The 18,780-nt window shown below is 43.5% G+C and overlaps 1 protein-coding gene across 1 annotated transcript in view; it reads left to right on the top strand.

Moving 5' to 3' along the window:
- The window catches only part of CSMD1 (CUB and Sushi multiple domains 1), a 2,070,704-nt gene that overhangs the window by 1,291,526 nt on the left and 760,398 nt on the right, over nucleotides 1-18,780 (top strand). Inside the window, exon 6 of the mRNA XM_070781602.1 lies at nucleotides 9,463-9,575. Coding sequence (XP_070637703.1) covers nucleotides 9,463-9,575 — 113 coding nt within the window. The remainder of the gene's footprint in view (nucleotides 1-9,462; nucleotides 9,576-18,780) is intronic.

Genomic DNA, 18,780 nt, shown 5'->3' with positions numbered 1-18,780 from the left:
GCTTAAAGATGATGTGGCCACAAGTTAGCTCCTAACACCCTCAATCAGACTCACCGTAAACCATGTGAAATAATGGACAAGGGCATATTCCACTTCATATTCCTTGTGAGTTGCACCAGCTTTGGCACATGGAAGGTCATAAATACATTTGAAAAACTGAGGCAAGATCATCTTCATCAATCTGAAGTGGAAAATTGTTTACATTTTTGGAAAATTTTTATGACGATACATGCTTTGTGTATATCTTATATAATGCCTCACTATCACAATATGCATCATATATCACATACATACCTTGCATAGAGATGAGTGTTTATTGTCTGTATAGATTGTTATTCAGTCACTAAGTCATGTCCGACTCTGCAACCCCATGGACTGTAGCACACCAGGTTTCCCTGTGCTTTACTATCTCCTGCAATTTGCGCAAACTCATATCCAGTGAGTCAATGATACCATCCAATCATCTCATCCTGTCACCCCCTTCTCCTCCTGACCCCAATCTTTCCCACCATCAGAGTCTTTTCTAATGAGTTGGCTCTTCACATCAGGTGGCCAAAATATCAGAGCTTCAGCTCCAGCAACAGTCCTTCCAATGAGTATTCAGGACTGATTTCCTTTAGGATGGACTGGTTTGATCTCCTTGCAGTCCAAGGGACTCTCAAGAGTCTTCTCCAACACCACAGTTCAAAAGCATCAATTCTTTGGCACTCAGTTTTCTTTATACTCCAACTTTCACATCCATACATGACTACTGGGAAAACTGTAGGTTTCACTATATGAACCTCTGTCTGCAAAATGATGTCTTTGCTTTTTAAGATGCTGTCTAGGCTCGTCATAGCTTTCCTTCCAAGGAGAAAGCATCTTTAAATTTCATGACTGCAGTCACTGTTAACAGTGATTTTGAAGCCCGAGAAAATGAAATTCATCACTGCTTCCCCTCTTCCACCATCTATTTGATGGGACCAGATGCTATGATCTTCATTTTTTGAATGTTAAGTTTTAAGCCAACTTTTTCACTCTCCCCTTTAACCCTCATCAAGAGGCTCTTTGGTTCTTCTTTGCTTTCTACCATTAGAGTGCTATCATCTGCTTATCAAGGTTGCTGGTATTTCTCCTTGATTTCTCCTTGCTGATATTTCTCCAGCTTGTGGTTCATCTAGCCCAGCATTTTTCATGATGTACTCTGCATATAAGTTAAATAAGCAGTGTGACAATATACAGCCTTGACATACTCCTTCCCCAATTCTGAACCAGTCCATTGTTCCATGTCCATGTATATATGGATAAGCTCAGCAAGTAGTCATCTTTCCCTGAATCTCATTGTTGCTGGGGTAGAAGTGCATTTTAAAACAAAAATTGAATCTTTTTAGGATGGGAAGATGTCCACAAGAAAGGACACTTGCGAGGTGACCAGGAGTGTCCAGTGCACAGTGTGTGTGTGTGTGTGTGTGTGTGTGTGTGTGTGTGTGAGTTTTCACAAATAGGAGTCTGTGGGTCCAAGAGAGTCAGTGCAGAGATGACCCAGCTGGGAGAGGTGTGAATGCAGGTGGGGGTGACTCTGAAGCCTGCATTTGTGATGACTAGCGGAGCCTGGTGGGCTGCCATCTATGGGATCACACAGAGTCAGACACTACTGAAGCGACTTAGCAGCAGCAGCAGAGGACCATAGGGTCTGCCTGAGAGGGATAAAGCCTGGGTCAGCCTCGTGAGGCTCCAGCAGCCCAGGGCCTCCTTGCAGAGCCGTGGGTAGAGGGAGGGAGCTTGCTGTGATGGCGCTCATGACCTGAAGGTGACAAGTGCAGATGCGACCAGCTGGGAAGAGCAGCCACAGGCTGAACCCAAAGGCCGCGTGTCCCTGTGAGAAAGGTAAGCAGGTTTGCAGCAGCCAGACCGTGGCCCAGCTGTGCCTTGGTTGATGTGGCCCAGATTCCAATGATTGCAAGAGTTAGGGCTGTGCCCTGGCCCCCCGTGATTAGGGAAAGCTCACCTCCTACCCTCTTGTACCCTCGAGAGGTGAGTGCATCTCCCCAGCTGGTTACATAAGGAAACGTCATTATGTCAAGTGAGGGAAAAAATTTCCTAAAAAAAGAGTAGACTCATTTAAAACCGTTGAAATGGGCAAAGCTAAGGCTCATCTGACCCTGAGATTAACGGGAAAAACATTTTTTGTAGTCTTTTAATATATATTGCTAAAAATAACATCAAAGAGGAAATGGTGAGTGATCCAGAAATTCAATGTTTTTTTTTTTCTTTTTTACTTCACATAGAGTATTGCCTATGTGCATTTATTATAGGAATCTTTAAATAATGTGTTTTTTAATAATCAGCAAATCATATGGACATGCACTCATTCCTACAGCCAACTGCTAGCTGTTCTGAAAGTCTGGGTGACCAAGAGGCAAAGCACATTATTTCCTGTTGGCCCACCTCACGCCTGTCTTTGCAGGTGATGTTAAAGAACCTGCCAGAATGTTGCATGGAGCCAGAGGTTATACTGAAGGTTTCATTCCCCAAGTGTCTGACTCCGGCCCAGACTAGTTTTCTGCAGCTGGGACGTCTGGTACAGAGGTGACCTCCTGTCGCCTGCGTATCAGATCCCCTATGCTGTGCAGGTTTCCAATGGGAGGAAGCACCCTTAGGGTGGGAGAGGAGAGCTCACCCCCAGGCTGCAGCCGCCCTCCCTGCTGGCCTCCTTCCTCGGTCACTGGGGTGGATGAGAGGACCACAGGACCCTCTGCTGATTCGCTGTCAGAGCCCGGTCTCTTGACTATATTTCTCAATAGACAGCAAGAGCTGTCCGCCTGGGCCATTTTCCAGGCTTCAGTCTAAGTGATTCCCTGACATTTAGTCCTTAAGTTTTGGAGGACAGGCCCTTCTCTGCCTGACCTTTGGCTTAATGCCTGATGCCTGATTTGCTGAAGCCCTGCACACATTTACGACCTGCTCCTGCCTCCCCCCTGTCTGGGCTGGGCTTATCTGCCCCATCTCTAACAGGGTCCATAGTCCACCTCCTCCTGCTCCCTTGACACAGATGAACATTCTCACTGGCTTCAGTGAGGTGCCTGTTACTGCTCTGGGCCCCTTGGATGTCACAGACCGAACAAGAAGAAGATGCCAGAGCTGACTTATTTGGTGTTCATACTTGGCAGATCACGGTGCTGATGAGACATCGCTGTGTGTGAGAAGAAAGAATGGCCTTCTCTTAATGATCTTAACTTTTTATCATCTTAAATTGTGCTGCTATTTCAGAAGCTCACACAATGAGCAAAAACAAAAGTATAGAAAAAATTTAAAAGGGGTTTATTTAGAGACTCCCAGGTGTGCAGAGCAGAGCAAGGATGAGGAAAATTAATATGGTGCCAGCCTCACCCTCAATGGGCTCACAGTTTATTCCAGGAAGCAGACATCTGCTTGGCCCCCAAAAGCATAAGACGGGCACTTACAGTTTCCATAGAAGGCTATGGGGCACATATGAAAGGATACTGAATGCAGAACTGGTTAACTGTACCTGAAGTAATAAGAGACAGATTTATGGACAGAGGATCTTTTGCAAAAGCTTTGAAAACTGAGAAGAACTGAGACAAGCAAACATCATAGGATGGAATCTTTGAGAGAGAGACAGAGAGAGAAAGAGAGAGAAAGAGACTGTTGTCCAGGAGAGACCTTTGTCTTAAGACTATGAATGCCATGAGAGTGGGGAAAAAAAAAGAAGCCTAACAGAAAGCATCAATTTGATGAAAGGAAGTACTGTTTGATGGAGAAGTCTTCCTCTTTTTAATAGGTGGTGAGCGTTCTTGTTTTGTTGTTGTAGTTGCTTTTCCAAGAGGGTATATGTGTATGTGAGAAGCCTTTGGAATAACTATCTAGAAATATCTGTATCTAAATATGGGAGTATTACATGTGTATATATACACACATTTGTAGCTGGTCTGTGTATATTTGTATGCATACACACACTTTGATGCTTTCGAACCGTTGTGCTGAAGAGGACTCTTGAGAGTCCCTTGGGCTGCAAGGAAATCCAACCAGTCCATCATAAAGGAGATCAGTCCTGAATATTCATTGGAAGGACTGATGCTGAAGCTGAAGCCCCGGTCCTTTGGCCACCTGATGGGAACAGCTGACTCACTGGAAGAAACAGTGATGCTGGGAAAGATTGAGAGCAGGAGGACAAGGGGGCAACAGAGGATGAGATTGTCCTCTGGACAGCATCATCCAGATTGAAGGGCATCACTGACTCAGTGGACATGAGTTTGAGTAAACTCCAGCAGATGGTGAACGACAGGGAAGCTTGGCATGCTACAGTCCATGGGGTTGCAAAGAGTCAGACATGACTTAGTGACTGAACAACAAAAATAAAAATGCACTTATAATACATAGCTCTTTTTTTCATTATTATTACTATTCTTCCTAGATAAGGACTACATTTTACTTCCACTGTTACTTTCTTCAGTGCCCCAAATAAGGCTTAGGGTGGCAGCATTAGAAACTCAATATAAATACATATACAAATGTGTGTGTGAGTGTTTGTTCATAAGACAGGAGGTTTAACTAGTAACGTGGTAAATAACACCCAGTTAGAAACATGGAATTTCAGGAACACTTCATTTGCTCAGATTACTCTAGTTAACTTTGACAAAACAGAGATAAAGGAAACATCATGCTCTGAATTATGTCAATTAAGCATTCACAAGAGCACAGTAATAACACAGCTTCCAGATGATTTTTTTCCCAACTTGACAAGCAGTCCATCTCTTGGAAGTAATAGGTGTATGAAATTCCTTAGTTTCCTTAGGGAGGCTTGGTAATTTTCATTCCGCGAGGATAGTATTCATGCTTTCTGTCTTCTTAGTCATTGCCATTAAAGAGGTTTAACCACCAAGGAACACCCCGCAACTTGTGTGATGATCTTCTAAAGCATAAGAAAACTGGCTTAACGTCAGAAGAGCGCTCACACAGAGCACTCTGGGAAAAAAGACTTTAGCATTTCCAAATGCATTTCAGAAAATTATCTTGGCAAGTTGACTCTATAGCTTCCAAGTTACATAAGTAAACAAATGAGTCATAGACGCAGTGTGCGATGTTTGAGAACAGTGTGCTCGCCCTTTTACCATGCGGATGGGGAAAGAGGAGCTGATGGAGGTTAAGTGGAAAAAGACGTGATGGATATATTATAAATAGAACCCCAGGATTTATGGTAAAGCTATTTTGGAGAAAATGGAACAGGCTGGACAGTTCTATTTTGGCTCAAAGACAGTCATCGTAACTTTAAGGATCCCAGGAGCCTTTCGTTCATTTATTTCTACTGTTGGCAGAAGCGAAACCTTGAAAGAAATGCCTTTAACAATGGATTAAATTGCTTAATTTGGCCTTCTTGAATAGAATTTTTAGAACTACTGATTCTTTTAGCTGTATCTGTAGGGACTGCTCAATGTCCTCACTGTTGGGCTTCATGAGGTTTCTGCAGAAACACCATTCCCTGGCTGATTGCACTGAGGTGTTCTTTTCCCCCTCATCGTCATCCTTTATAAGTCCAAATATCTTTGATCCACTTGATTTTACCAGGTCCTTTGTTTCTATAGGTTCGAAATAAAGCTGTTAGTGTATTGTAAGCTACTAGATAAAGACCTTTTACTGCAATCATTTCCTCTTTTCCCTGTAAAGTGGGTCTCTTGTATCTTGTACTAACCACGTCAAGTCAACTATCAACCCATAATTTACGTCTCACTTCCCAAACTATTGATTTGTTAGAAAACCAATTCCAGCAGATTTAACAGAAATACAGCTAAGAATTGTAGGGGATTTGCAGGAGATCTCACTGCAACAAGGACAGATGTACAGTTGCTGATAATTACTGGCAGGGTTTAAGCAGCACTGGTTCTTGAAGGTTATTAACAGGCATAGAGGGACAACACGTCCTCCCCTATATCCTTCTTTCAGGACTGCTTCAGACTGAAAAGTAGGACACACACATTAAAGGTTGTACTGCTTTCCCATTACCACCGTAAGAAATTAACACAGACTTGATGCCTGAAACCAAGACAAATGTATTACCTTATGGTTCTGCAGGTTACAGGTCTTACACAGCTTTTGCTGGAATGAAATCAAAGTGTCAAGGGCTGTGTCCCTCCTGGAGGCTCTTGGGGAGGATGCACTTGCTTGCCTTTTCCATCCTCTAGGGGTTCACCCTCCTGCCTTGGTCCAGGACCCTTTCCTCATCAATGACTACCCGTGGAGTTCTCACACACCTGGCTCTGACCCAGTTTCTCAGATGCATCTCTCTCTTATTTACTCATTCTGTCTCCATCTTCCACATTTACAGATCTTTCCGATTACATTGGGCCACCACATCGCCCAGGGTAACCTGTGACACCATCACATCATCAAGGTACCCCTTTCCCATGTAAGGTAACAGCCCCAGGTTGTGGATATTAACATGCAGGCACTTGGGAGCTGTGACCACAAAGGTATTCAGTTTCAATTCTTTACTTCTAAAAATCCTCTGGTTGCCCAGGACCTTAGTAAATCTACAGCATCATCTGCTGGCTTGCGTATTAATCAACTTTCCTTAAATTAGCTTGTAATGAAGGAATGACTGACTTTGTAATACAATCTTTGTGTTAAATGGCAGCTCCAAGCTGAGCCCCTGCCCTTGGGAAGGTAAGGGAACTACCAGCAGTTACAAGGATAGGTCTTGTATGGAACCACCACCTGCCCCTACAGTCCCCTCCCCATAAAGAGGATGTATTTGTCGAATTCACACAGCTGAGTCATGAAATTCATGCAAGTTAATTCACCCTGGAGTATGATTCACTTGCATGGTTTGGCTCCAACCACAGAGAACAAATGATATAATTGTTACTAAATCCTCACCTTTGATTCTGCATAAAAGAAATCTGCACAGAATTTATGCATTTTTGAATGCATACACTGGTTTGATATATATCATGTAATTATCTTCCTGCTTTGTAGTTTACAAACTGCTTCATACATAATAAATCAGGAATCAACAAACTATGGCCCATGGGTCAAATCTGGACCATAAGCTAAGAATGATTGTTACATCATTAAGTGGCTTAAAAAAAACGAATAATATTTTCTTTGCAGAAAAATCACATGAAACTTAAATGTTGTGTCTGTAAGTAAGGTGGTTGGGACACGGGGGCAGCTTTGGTCCTTTAAGGGCAGAGGTGAACAGTTGCAACAGAGGCATTATGACTCATAAACCCTAAAATATTTCTGCCTGACCCTTTCTTGTCGAAGTCTGTCCATTAACTCAAAACTGACATTTCTATGGGTAAATATTTGCAAGATATGGAGGTGACAAGGGGATTTGTTTATGGCATTGTTAATGTTGACATGCAACTAACGGGTAATTCAACCTAGCTTTTGAGATCAGAATTCCACTCAAAGAGAATCTAATTAAGAATAAGCAATATTTTTTAAGCAACAGCACAACAAATGTGGATTTCTGTCACAAAAATTTCAGTTAGTAGATGTAGGTGAGTGGGATGGATGTGGGTTTCTGAATCCGGAATTCACTTCTCTCCTAGGCATTGTCACTAATAGGCAAAGAGGTAGGTGACCTGTTTCAAATAAAATTTGTAATGTAGTCTGACCAGGGGGGAAAAAAAGTGAGGGAGGGAGCCTTCAAACAAAATATTCCGATGATTAAATGTCTCCTGGAATGGGTCATATCCAGCATCACTAGTCAGTACCACACAAATCCTAGCAAAGAGGCAGATCTGAGTAGTGAATTACCTCTTACAGGAGATTATTTCAAATAGCGACATAAACACTGTTGCAATTGGTTCCAGTCAAGGTTTGGCTTTTTCACTTTGAATGGATGCTGTGCGTTTGTAAGCCTGAGAGTTGAAATAGAGTACCCTGACATCAAAAAGCTCGCCTGTATATTTCAATGGACACAGCTTTTCCTCAACGTACCAGAGCTAGCAGGGATATGCTGTACATAGCCATCCTGAAATTCTGGGAATAGAATACAGTTTCCAGCTCAACCGGGCAGCTGTGGGCGCTCCAGCCCCAAAAGGGCCCTGCCAGCTTCAGCTTCGAGGCAGTTTGTTCACCCCTGACATATCATCTGCATGAATAAGCATCACTTTGAAAATAGATTTGCAGCTGAGATGCAAAGTAACTATATGGTGCATGCTGCTGCTGCTGCTGCTGCTAAGTCACTTCAGTCGTGTCCAACTCTGTGTGACCCCATAGACGGCAGCCCACCAGGCTCCCCCGTCCCTGGGATTCTCCAGGCAAGAACACTGGAGTGGGTTGCCATTTCCTTCTCCAATGCATGAAAGTGAAAAGTGAAAATGAAGTCGCTCAGTCATGTCCGACTCTTAGCTATCCCATGGACTGCAGCCCACCAGGCTCCTCCGTCCATGGGATTTTCCAGGCAAGAGCACTGGAGTGGGGTGCCATTGCCTTCTCTGATATGGTGCATAACCCCATGCAAGTAACATCAAAATGCTTTGGGAACATTTACATGGCATCTGTATTGTCTCTTTAAAAACCTTGATATAGGTCTTTTCAAGTCCAATTTACAGACTGGAAAACTGAGGTTCAGAAAGGATAACCCAAGGTTATAATGTCTCAGTCAGTACAGGTGGAGGCAACACAAATTCATCCATCCACCTGAAGCATCCAGTCCAGTGGTGGTCAGGCCACTGGCCGGAGTGAAACATGTCACATGATTTCTAACCATCAAGAGCTCCTCTGCCTGAAACGTCCTTTACTCCATAATGGCACAAAGTTGTTAGCAGTTGGAAGTAAATTACTCTTTTTTTCTGACAACCAGAGTCCACCTTGGAAGTGGACTGGCTATTTTAAACAGCTTAACCAGATATTGAGCGTGTCTCACTTTTGAAACATTTAATTTTGTTTAATATACTAATTGACACACACACACATGAGGCGTTTTGAATCTTTTTGACAGTTCTTGTCGCTAATCTCATAAACACCCCTCTTCTCCACTTCAGAAGGAAGGGCCCAGGTTGTGAATCTGCAGATGGACCCTGGGGACACTGGATGTTATGAGTTGTTTGAGTCGCTTCAGGTGAAACAGAATTGCCAAGTGATCGAATACTGAAGGGCAGAATTGTATCATTTACATATTTCTAGTCCTTTGGTAATTCATTATGATCCCAGTCCTGATAAGAAGAAATAAGAGCTCAAAAGAATATCAGCTCACTTAGTCATCCTTAATGAAGAGGAATCAAAATGTTCAATACTTGTGAAAGCCTTCATTCCATCAAGGATGAATGTGGCATTTGTCTGCAGACAAAGGTGGAATTACCTGCAGTGCTTCAAGGTGGAATGCAGCTAACAAATATTTCTGTTTTAGGCAACTCAGCATGTAGACGGTTGGTGCTCACTTGTGAAGGCGGGTTTGAGATGGGGCATTTGTGAGGCTGGATTACAGGGAGCTGTTTTCATTCTCTCTTACAGGCTGACCGGCATGAACCTCCCTTCTCCTGTCATCAGTAGCAAGAACTGGTTGCGGCTCCATTTCACATCTGACAGTAACCACCGACGGAAAGGATTTAACGCTCAGTTTCAAGGTAAGAAGGCTTCATCTTATATGACAAAAAATAGCAGAAGATACTCTGGTCCTCTGGCAACCCTGAAATTTTAGGACTCTCTTGCTAAAGATGAAACAAGAGTTATAAATTTGAGTGAAAATGGCTTCTATCTCTCATATGAACTGTTAACTTTGGAATAGTTAGCAACTTCTTAGTAAAGTTTTACTGCGGTGACAGTATGCTGTATATTTTATTGTTTTGCTGGAATTATTGCTAAGTTTTAACCAGTAAGTCAAGGAACATGTAATAGCACTCATTTCAACCACTATGCACCCACCCAGTAAATAACAGTTTCTGATTATTTTCTTTATTTGCTTACTAAGAGGGATGTAGCATACGGGTTGCATGAAAGTGCATAAATGCATCATCTTATCACTTTTAGTCCTAAGGTGTATTCACACTCCACAAATGCAACTGCTTAATGATTGGTGATTTACACACAGCTACCCTGTGTTGTGCTTAATTGTTTAGTTGTGTCTGACTCTTTGCAACCCCTGTTCAATAGCCCACCAGGCTCCTCTGTCCATGGGGATTCTCCAGGCAAGAATACTGGAGTGGGTTGCCTTGCCCTCCTCCGGGGTATCTTCCCCACCCAGGGATCGAATCCAAGTCTCCTGCATTACAGGAAGATTCTTTACTGTCTGAGCCACCATGGAAGCTCAAGAATACTGGAGTGGGTAGCCTATCCCTTCTGCAGGGGATCTTCCCAAACCAAGAATTGAACCGGGGTCTCCCGCATTGCAGGTGGATTCTTTACCAGCTGAGCTACCAAGGAACCAGTGAAAAGTGAAAGTGAAGTCGCTCAGTTGTGTCTGACTCTTAGCGACCCCATGGACTGTAGCCCACCAGGCTCCTCCATCCATGGGATTTTCCAGGCAAGAGTACTGGAGTAAGGTGCCATTGCCTTCTCCACCAAGGAACCCCAAGGGACTGCAAAACAAAAACACCAGATGGTTTGTAACTGGGTGAAACAGAGAGCTTGCCATCAATAGTATATTGGGTTGATTTTGAATCTTTTTGTATCTAATTCTAGATACAAAAAAATATCTCACCTGGATAGCATTTTATCAATTCCTACATGTTTCCAATAGTCAATAATTGCTATCAATACTCTGAAAAATGCAATAGAAACTATTATACATGCATCTGAAAATAAAGCAAACTAGGATGGCTCTGTCAGAAAGCTAGATGCTTTCTCAAGCAAACTTCTCCAGCTTTCCCCAAACCGTGGCCAATTCAATGAAGGCAGAATTCCCTGAACGCTTGGCACATGCAAGCTGGGAGCCTAAAATGACGAAATGACGACAACCCCCATGCTCCAGAAACTCACAAATCACGAAGACAGTGTGCAAACAACTCTGTCTATGAAGGATAGAACATAAAGTCATAGATGCCAGCCACTGAGGGAGGTTTTAGTCATGTTCCAGCCAGTGAGTCTGAATGCCACCTATCTGAAATACATTTATTTTCTTTTTATAAATTTTATCGGAGTAGAGTTGATTCACAATGTTGTGTTCGTTTTGAAACACATTTTTAAATCCATAATGCCCTTACTGTGTCCTTTTGGGCAAGAAGTAAAAAGAAAAAACTAAGAATGATTTTCAGGTTTTTAAATACAGATGATGCTGAGGAGGGTGCCTGTGGTAGGTTTTACCTGCCACTGGTCCACAGGCACATGGACCCTCACAGCACGTGCAGGACTTGGAGGCTGGGGACAATTTTGTTTCGCCTAAATGCATTTTATCTCTAAGGAGCATTGTCCGTCTGTCAGTTTCTTCTGATGCTCCCAGAAAGTTCTTAGACTGCAAATATACTGCCTTGAACTTAAGGAGAGTCACACCAATTTGTTCTCACTAATCCCAGGACCCAGACAAGGCTGATGTTTTTCTTCTCAGACCTGCCTTTATGTGCCTTGATCTTTCAAGGCCATGTATTCTAACTGCAGCTATAGGAGAACAGGCCTGGAAAGCACAGACCAATGGGAGCTGGGGTCTCATGGGGATAAAAATGGGGGGAGCTGAAGAATATCCCACTCAGTCTTGGAGGAAATTCTGAGTTTTCTCCATATTATTTCCCATCAACAGATACATCTGTCTCTGATTTAAGACCCTCGTAGAGAACTATTTAGAATCACAGTTGACTAATCAGTTGGTGCATTATAGAGTTATTGCTAAAGTGGTGATCGATCTTCTCCAAAAGTCCTACTTAGTTGATACATATGGAAATACAGAAACATTTCCAGGTGTAATCCTCTCAACCTGATCATTGAATCCGGCACCTGGACCAGTGACTGAAAGATGAAAAATAGAATATCAAGTTTGAAGATGTTCCAAATTGGTAGGTACAAGAAGCAATTGCAATGTTGCAACACCACATATCAGCCACTGGTTTTGTATGTATATCATGTATAACATGTTCATATATATTTGCATTTATGTAAAAGAAGAAATGTCAATAACCTCAGATATGCAGATGATACCACCTTTATGGCAGAAAGTGAAGAGGAACTAAAAAGCCTCTTGATGCAAGTGAAAGCGGAGAGTGAAAAAGTTGGCTTAAACTCAACATTCAGAAAATGAAGATCATGGCATCCGGTCCCATCACTTCATGGCAAATAGATGGGGAAACAGTGGAAACAGTGTCAGACTTTATTTTTTGGGCTCCAAAATCACTGCAGATGGTGACTGCAGGCATGAAATGAAAAGACGCTTACTCCTTGGAAGGAAAGTTATGACCAACCTAGATAGCATATTCAAAACCAGAGGCATTACTTTGCCAACAAAGGTCCGTCTAGTCAAGACTATGGTTTTTCCAGTGGTCATGTGTGGATGTGAGAGTTGGACTGTGAAGAAAGCTGAGCACCGAAGAATTGATGCTTTTGAACTGTGATGTTGGAGAAGACTCTTGAGAGTCCCTTGGACTGCAAGGCGATCTGACCAGTCCATTCTGAAGGAGATCAGCCCTGGGATTTCTTTGGAAGGAATGATGTTAAAGCTGAAACTCCAGTACTTTGGCCACTTCATGCGAAGAGTTGACTCACTGGAAAAGACTCTGATACTGGGAGGGATTGGGGGCAGGAGAAGAAGGGGATGACAGAGGATGAGATAGCTGGATGGCATCACCGACTCTATGGACATGAGTTTGAGTGAACTCTGGGAGTTGGTGATGGACAGGGAGGCCTGGTGTGCTGCAATTCATGGGGTTGCAAAGAGTCGGACACGCCTGAGCGACTGAACCGAACTGAACTGAACTGAAAAGTAATGATTAGTAAAATTAATATGTAACCGTCCAGGCTCCTCTGCCCATGAGATTCTCCAAGCAAGGATACTGGAGTGGGTTGCCATGCCCTCCTCTAGGGAATCTTCCCAACCCAAGGATCAAACACACGTCTGTTATGTCTCCTGTATTGGCAGACAGATTCTTTACCACTAGTGCCACGTGGGAAGCCCATATTAAAATATATTTGTATATATATATAAAAGTGATGATTAGAAAAATTTGCGCATAAAACCAAAGAGATGAAAAGATGCGAGACTACAAGGAGGGGTAAACGTGGCTCAGCAGTGATGTGTAAGAAAAGCTCTTCAGGCTGACACTGACGCTCAAGTCCAGGACTTAAAGGATGGGAGGGGCTGCCCTTTCCTCATTGGCCTCGAGTCTTATATCACAGGAAAGGTCATGACATCACGACTAAGGCCGGATCTCAGCTGACCATCCACGGACAGTCAGATTCAGCACTGGATGTCATCCTTTTGAAAGCAAAGGTTACAGAACAGAGAGGACCATGAAGATAGTAAGAAATGTTCAAAACAGGAACTGAGGACGCTGAGAAGGAGCATGGTCAACGCCAGGCAGGAAGGCATCACGTGTGGTTTTCTGGCTTCTGGGGGCAGAACTGTCACCCGTGAACAAAAGCCACAGGTGGACCTTCCTGCCAACCCCAGAACAAGCCCGGGGGCAGCAGAAGGCAGGATGCAGAGCACCGGCCTAGGCGGGCCTCTGGGAGCCCATGGCCGCCTCGCTGACATCCCCACTGGACACAGGGCTGCCTGGATGTTGCAGGGAGGCCTCAGTATTTTCACTCTGAGGACAGATACTTCGTGTCTTAGAGGAAGGTATACTGTTCTTGTAAATGTTCTTTTTTTCTTTTCTACCTAGATTGAACATCAGGAATCCCCAATTTATATTGTACTATATTTCAACTAAACAAATTCAAGGGGGAAAAAAAAAAACACGCTGTTGTTATTAACTCCACACTTGCTAAGAAGAAAACAAAGTAGAAGAGCAATCTAGAAAAGCAGCAAGAAGAAGAATAATAGTGAAAACAGTCTAGTGAAAGCTAGTTTAATATCTATGGAAATATTCTCTCAAAGAATCTGAATCTTGGAGTATTTGGTGGAGAAGGGGAACATTAGAAAACACATTTCTGTGCCCACTGCTTTCAACATTATTGTAGTCACATTTATCATTTGCAGTCACTCTTATGACTATAAAATTTCCACCAGTGTTACTCAGAGTGAATGAGACAGCAGATGGTGTGAGATTCCTGTGAAAACTGTTTGTGTTCCTAAGCTGCCAACGCGGCCCCCTGCTGGCGTCTCTGCCATTGAATCTGCCCCTCTGATGAGAGGATGAAGCCTGCAGAGATTTTTACAACTTCTAAAAACAAAGAATCCATTCCTTTCAACTTGGGGCCTTTCTTGGTCAGATAAACAGCCGTCCACCAGAGTAGCATGGTCTTTCTCATCATCCTTTATGTTTCTACTTTTCATCCTGGTGTCTTTCTTTCTCTGAACCTTGCACTTCATTCTTTGGCTTTTCTCTCTTCGATCATGCCATCAAGTTATGCCAGAAGTAGAAGTAAGGTTGATTGACAGGTAAAACAGCTCTGTAGTTGCTAAATATATTCACCTTTAAAATAGCATTATGAGCAAAAAAACGTGTCAAATGCAATAAGAGACACTTGATAGATTTGCAATATCATGTGTCTCTTATGGGCCCTCACAGAATGACAGATTTATGTAGGACATGCTATTCTTTAAATCAACTGAAAATTGAGCCCATTCTTTATATGTTGCCTCCATCATTAATTATAATTAAATAATTGCCTTCTTAGCACAATCCATCATGTAGACATTTCTGATGTCTAAAAGATGAGTTTTTTTTAAAGATATATTAACCTTGAACCATAAGTACCTCTCCAGTATGAAGTAGCTATATATGTGTCAAGCTCCAGTTTTACATACGTTTATCTGACTATTTGTAAAAATACAGTTTTCACAAAATGAAATTCCCATTGATTTCTGTAACTGATCAATCATGTGGAAAGTATTTTAATAAAGTTCCAGTTTATATAGAGAATATCTTTTAAATCAAGGGAAAACCTGACTGGATTTAAATTTTGCATCGACACAAATAATGGCATTCTTTTTATTTTATTACATTCTATACAACTCTTGGTTTTTCCTTTTTATTAAAAATGAAGAACTTTGTATAAAATGAAGACTTTTCTGTTGTTAAACACATGTTTTGGGGCTTCCCTGGTGGCTCGGTGGTAAAGAATCTGCCTGCCAATGTGGAAGACGTGGGTTTGATCCCTCACTGGGGAAGATCCCGCATGCTTTGGAGCAGCTAAGTCCGTGCGCCACAAATACTGAGCCTGTGTTCAAGAGCCCGAGGGCCACGACTACCGAGCCCCTGTGCCCTGGGGTGCGTGTTCCACAACAAGAGAAGCCACCGCAACGAGAAACCCACACCCCGCAACTGGAGAGTGGCCCTCACCCACCCACAACTAGAGAAAAGCCTGTGCATCAGCAACAATGGCACAGCCAAAAATAAATAAAACATGTTTTGGAAAACTGGAAGCTTCACCTTTTGAGATTAATTCAAATTCAGGTAGAAACCACACATTCTCCCTTCATTGTGCAGGGCTCCCCTTTGCTATAACCTGAAATACAGTCCTAGAGGCTCTGCCTCCGAGGTCAAGGACCTGGACCCTGAGGCCCTTTGTATCTGTGTATCTGTCTAGGACAGTAAACAGTAAGGACCATAAACTAGAACCTGGAAGGGGCTCAGTTGTCATGTGTGTTGAAGAAATGAAGGAAACCAAGAGCTCTTCCTCTTCCCGGGGTTTCTGAACCACTGGTCTGCAGAACCAGTGAGGAACCCCTAGGTGGCGCTCTGGCTCATTTCTGTGGCCTTGGGCACCGTGCACCCTTCTACTGAGGGGCCCTTCCAAGTTTCCTGGTTTTCTTTCAATCAAAATAAACTAGTGAAATCTCATCTTATAACCCCTAAGTAATTCTTGCTGTTTAGTCGCTAACTCGTGTCCGATTCTTTGCAATCCCATGGACTGCAGCCCCCCAGGCTCCTCTGTCCATGGGATTCTCCAGGCAAGAATATGGGAGTGGGTTGTCATTTCCTTCTCCAGGGGATCTTCACAACCCAGGGATCAAATCTGGGTCTCGTGCATTGGTAGGCAAATTGTATACCAATGAGCCACCAGGGAAAGCCATGCAATTCTTAAAACCTCAAAAAGGAAAAAAGAGTTTTTAATAAATATAAATTCACTAAAATCAGAAACGCATACCACTTTCCTTAAATATATACTTTAACTTCTCTCAGAACCAGAGATTCCCGCAACTCTAAGATTTTCAATAATTCACAGAAGATGCCCATCTCTGTGTTTCCAGCTGCTGACTCTTGTCCTCTCCTTTTTCATTAAGTACTTTTTATTAGCCAATATCCTTTCTGCCTTGTGTATCTCACTATCTTAGTCTACAAAATGAGAATAATAAAATCCACCTCCCCAGATCATCGTGGGTAGCAAATAAAATGAAAAGAAGGTGTAGTGAGTGCTTTGTAAGCAGCACTGAGATGTCAGAGCATGCATCACCCATCAGTAATCTTCCTTGAGCTTAATGTCTTCCTCACCAAATTAACTAAAACAAGCAGTTTGTTCTTCAGCATTTTAAGGGATATTTTAAAACTTATAGAATGGACTGACTGCTGGCTTACATTGTTGGCAGTAATTTGGACAAGCACAGACCCTCTGGACAGCTGTTTCAAGGTAAAATTGGACCCCCGTCTTCTCTAGACCCAGCAATTCCACTTTGGGTACATGCCCACTAGAAATGAGCACAGGTATGCAAAAGGACAGAGAACATGCACTGGAGATTCACCCACGATTGTCAGACACTGCAGTAAACCTAAATGTCCAGCCACAGTAGAGCATATGAAGAAAGGACGTATTCATCCAGCAGAACACGAAATAAAAATGAAAAAGGACAAACTACTTCTATAAGTAACAACATGAGGAATCTCACAGACATACTGCGGAGTGAACGGACCCAGACGCAGACACATGCACCCTGACATCTGGGGATCTGCAAAATCATGGTTTACATTGGTTGTTATTGATGTTCAGTCACACTGTCATGTCTGACTCTTTGTGACCACATGGACTGCAGCATCCCAGGCTTCCCTGTCCTGTGTTTTCTCCTGGATTTGCTCAAAATCATGTCCATTGAGTCGGTGATGCCATCCAATCCAACCATGTTATCCTCTGTTGTCCCCTTCTCCTCCTGCCTTCAATCTTTCCCAGCATCAGGGTCTTTTCTAATGAGTCTGTTCTTCATATCAGGTGGCCAAAGTATGGGAGCTTCAGCTTCAGCATCAGTCCTTCCAATGAATATTCAGGGTTGATTTCCTTTAGGATGGACTGGTTGGATCTCCTTGCAGTCCATGGGACTTATTGCTAAAGAAGAGCACCATGCTTTTTGCATGTTTACATTTCAATTTAAAAAGTGTTTTTTTAAAGGGTCAGAACAATCCCCGTCCTCCAAAATGTAAATTTCTATAGAATTTTCTTACAAATAGGCGCAGACAAAAATACCTAGAGGTCCCCCCACTCAATGTCATGATGTGTCAAAGGTCAACATTAGGAAGGGGGTCCCACTGCACAGCAGGGAAGGGGACAGTAAGCGGTGGCCACACCACACAGCCTGGGAATACATGGCAGCACCAGGCCATCAGCAGGACCCTGTGTTCTCTGTTCATTGTCATCCTCTCAACTCTATTTCCTCCATATCTTGCTGCACTGCTTCCTTTGTTGCCAATCAGAACACCTTTCCTTGGGGAGCAGCGATTTATTTTTGTGAAAGGGAAATCCCATAGAAAAGAGTGTCTCTATAAGACAACTATGAGCAAGTGACAGCTTTATCCATTTTCACCTCTGCTGATGTCAGAGGAAGCAGAAGGGCTATTGGAGACAGTTTCCCAGAGGAAGGACCACCTAGGTGTGTCCAGGGCATCCAGGAAGGAGGAGGGGAGGGATCTGGGCAAAGGAGCATCGAATGCAGAGGGGCATTCGGGCTTCTACAAACACAGCCCGTCAGTCCTGGGGTCAGAGGGGGAGACAGAGAAGGAGAGGGAGGCGAGGGATGCAGGGGAAAGGGAGGATTTATGCTACCCTTAAAAACTGTAACTGGGGGTAAACGGAGGATCTCTGGAGCATTTGAGGAGTATGATGGGAGGGAGAGCAGTGCACACAACTCTGTTGCCAAGGCTGCAGGGTGGTCCCCTTTGATAGCTCTTGGTGGCTGGGGACAGACAGCCTGGGGCATCTCAGGAAGAAGGGTTGCTGGGGGACACTCTGAGACACTGAGCACAGGAAGGGGGACCGACCCTGAGTCATCGTGTTTAACAAAGAGGAAAAAATGTGGCTGAGATAAAGACATAAGATGCCCTTCATCCCAAGGCTCAGCCATGGGCTTCCTGGGTGGCTTAGCTGGCAAAGAACCCATGTGCTGGTGCAGGTGACGCAGGGAACATGAGTACAGTCCCTGGGTCAAGAAGGTCCCCTGGAGGAGGATGGCAGCCCACTCCAGTGTTCCTGCCTGGAGAATCCCATGGGCGCAGGAGCCTGGTGGGCTACAGTCCATGGGTCGCAAAGAGTCAGACCTGAGCACGTGTACCACCCAAGGCTCAGCCACCACCACATTTAAAGCATCAATATATTTGACAGAGACCATGTCCATCAGAGGGGAATGTGTGTGTGTGCATGCACGTGCAATGGTGATCATGGTAGATGCAAGTAGTGGCAGCCTGTGCTCTTCAGAGCCCAGTGAACCAGAGCTGGACAAGAGACACAGAATGGATTCCAGGCTGAGTAAGCAGTGGCCTG

The sequence above is a fragment of the Bos indicus genome, chromosome 27 (genome assembly GCF_029378745.1).
Source record: "Bos indicus isolate NIAB-ARS_2022 breed Sahiwal x Tharparkar chromosome 27, NIAB-ARS_B.indTharparkar_mat_pri_1.0, whole genome shotgun sequence".
Classification (NCBI taxonomy): domain Eukaryota; kingdom Metazoa; phylum Chordata; class Mammalia; order Artiodactyla; family Bovidae; genus Bos; species Bos indicus.
The sequence above is the reverse complement of the archived record's forward strand: the minus strand, read 5'-3'. Positions and strand labels throughout refer to the sequence as shown.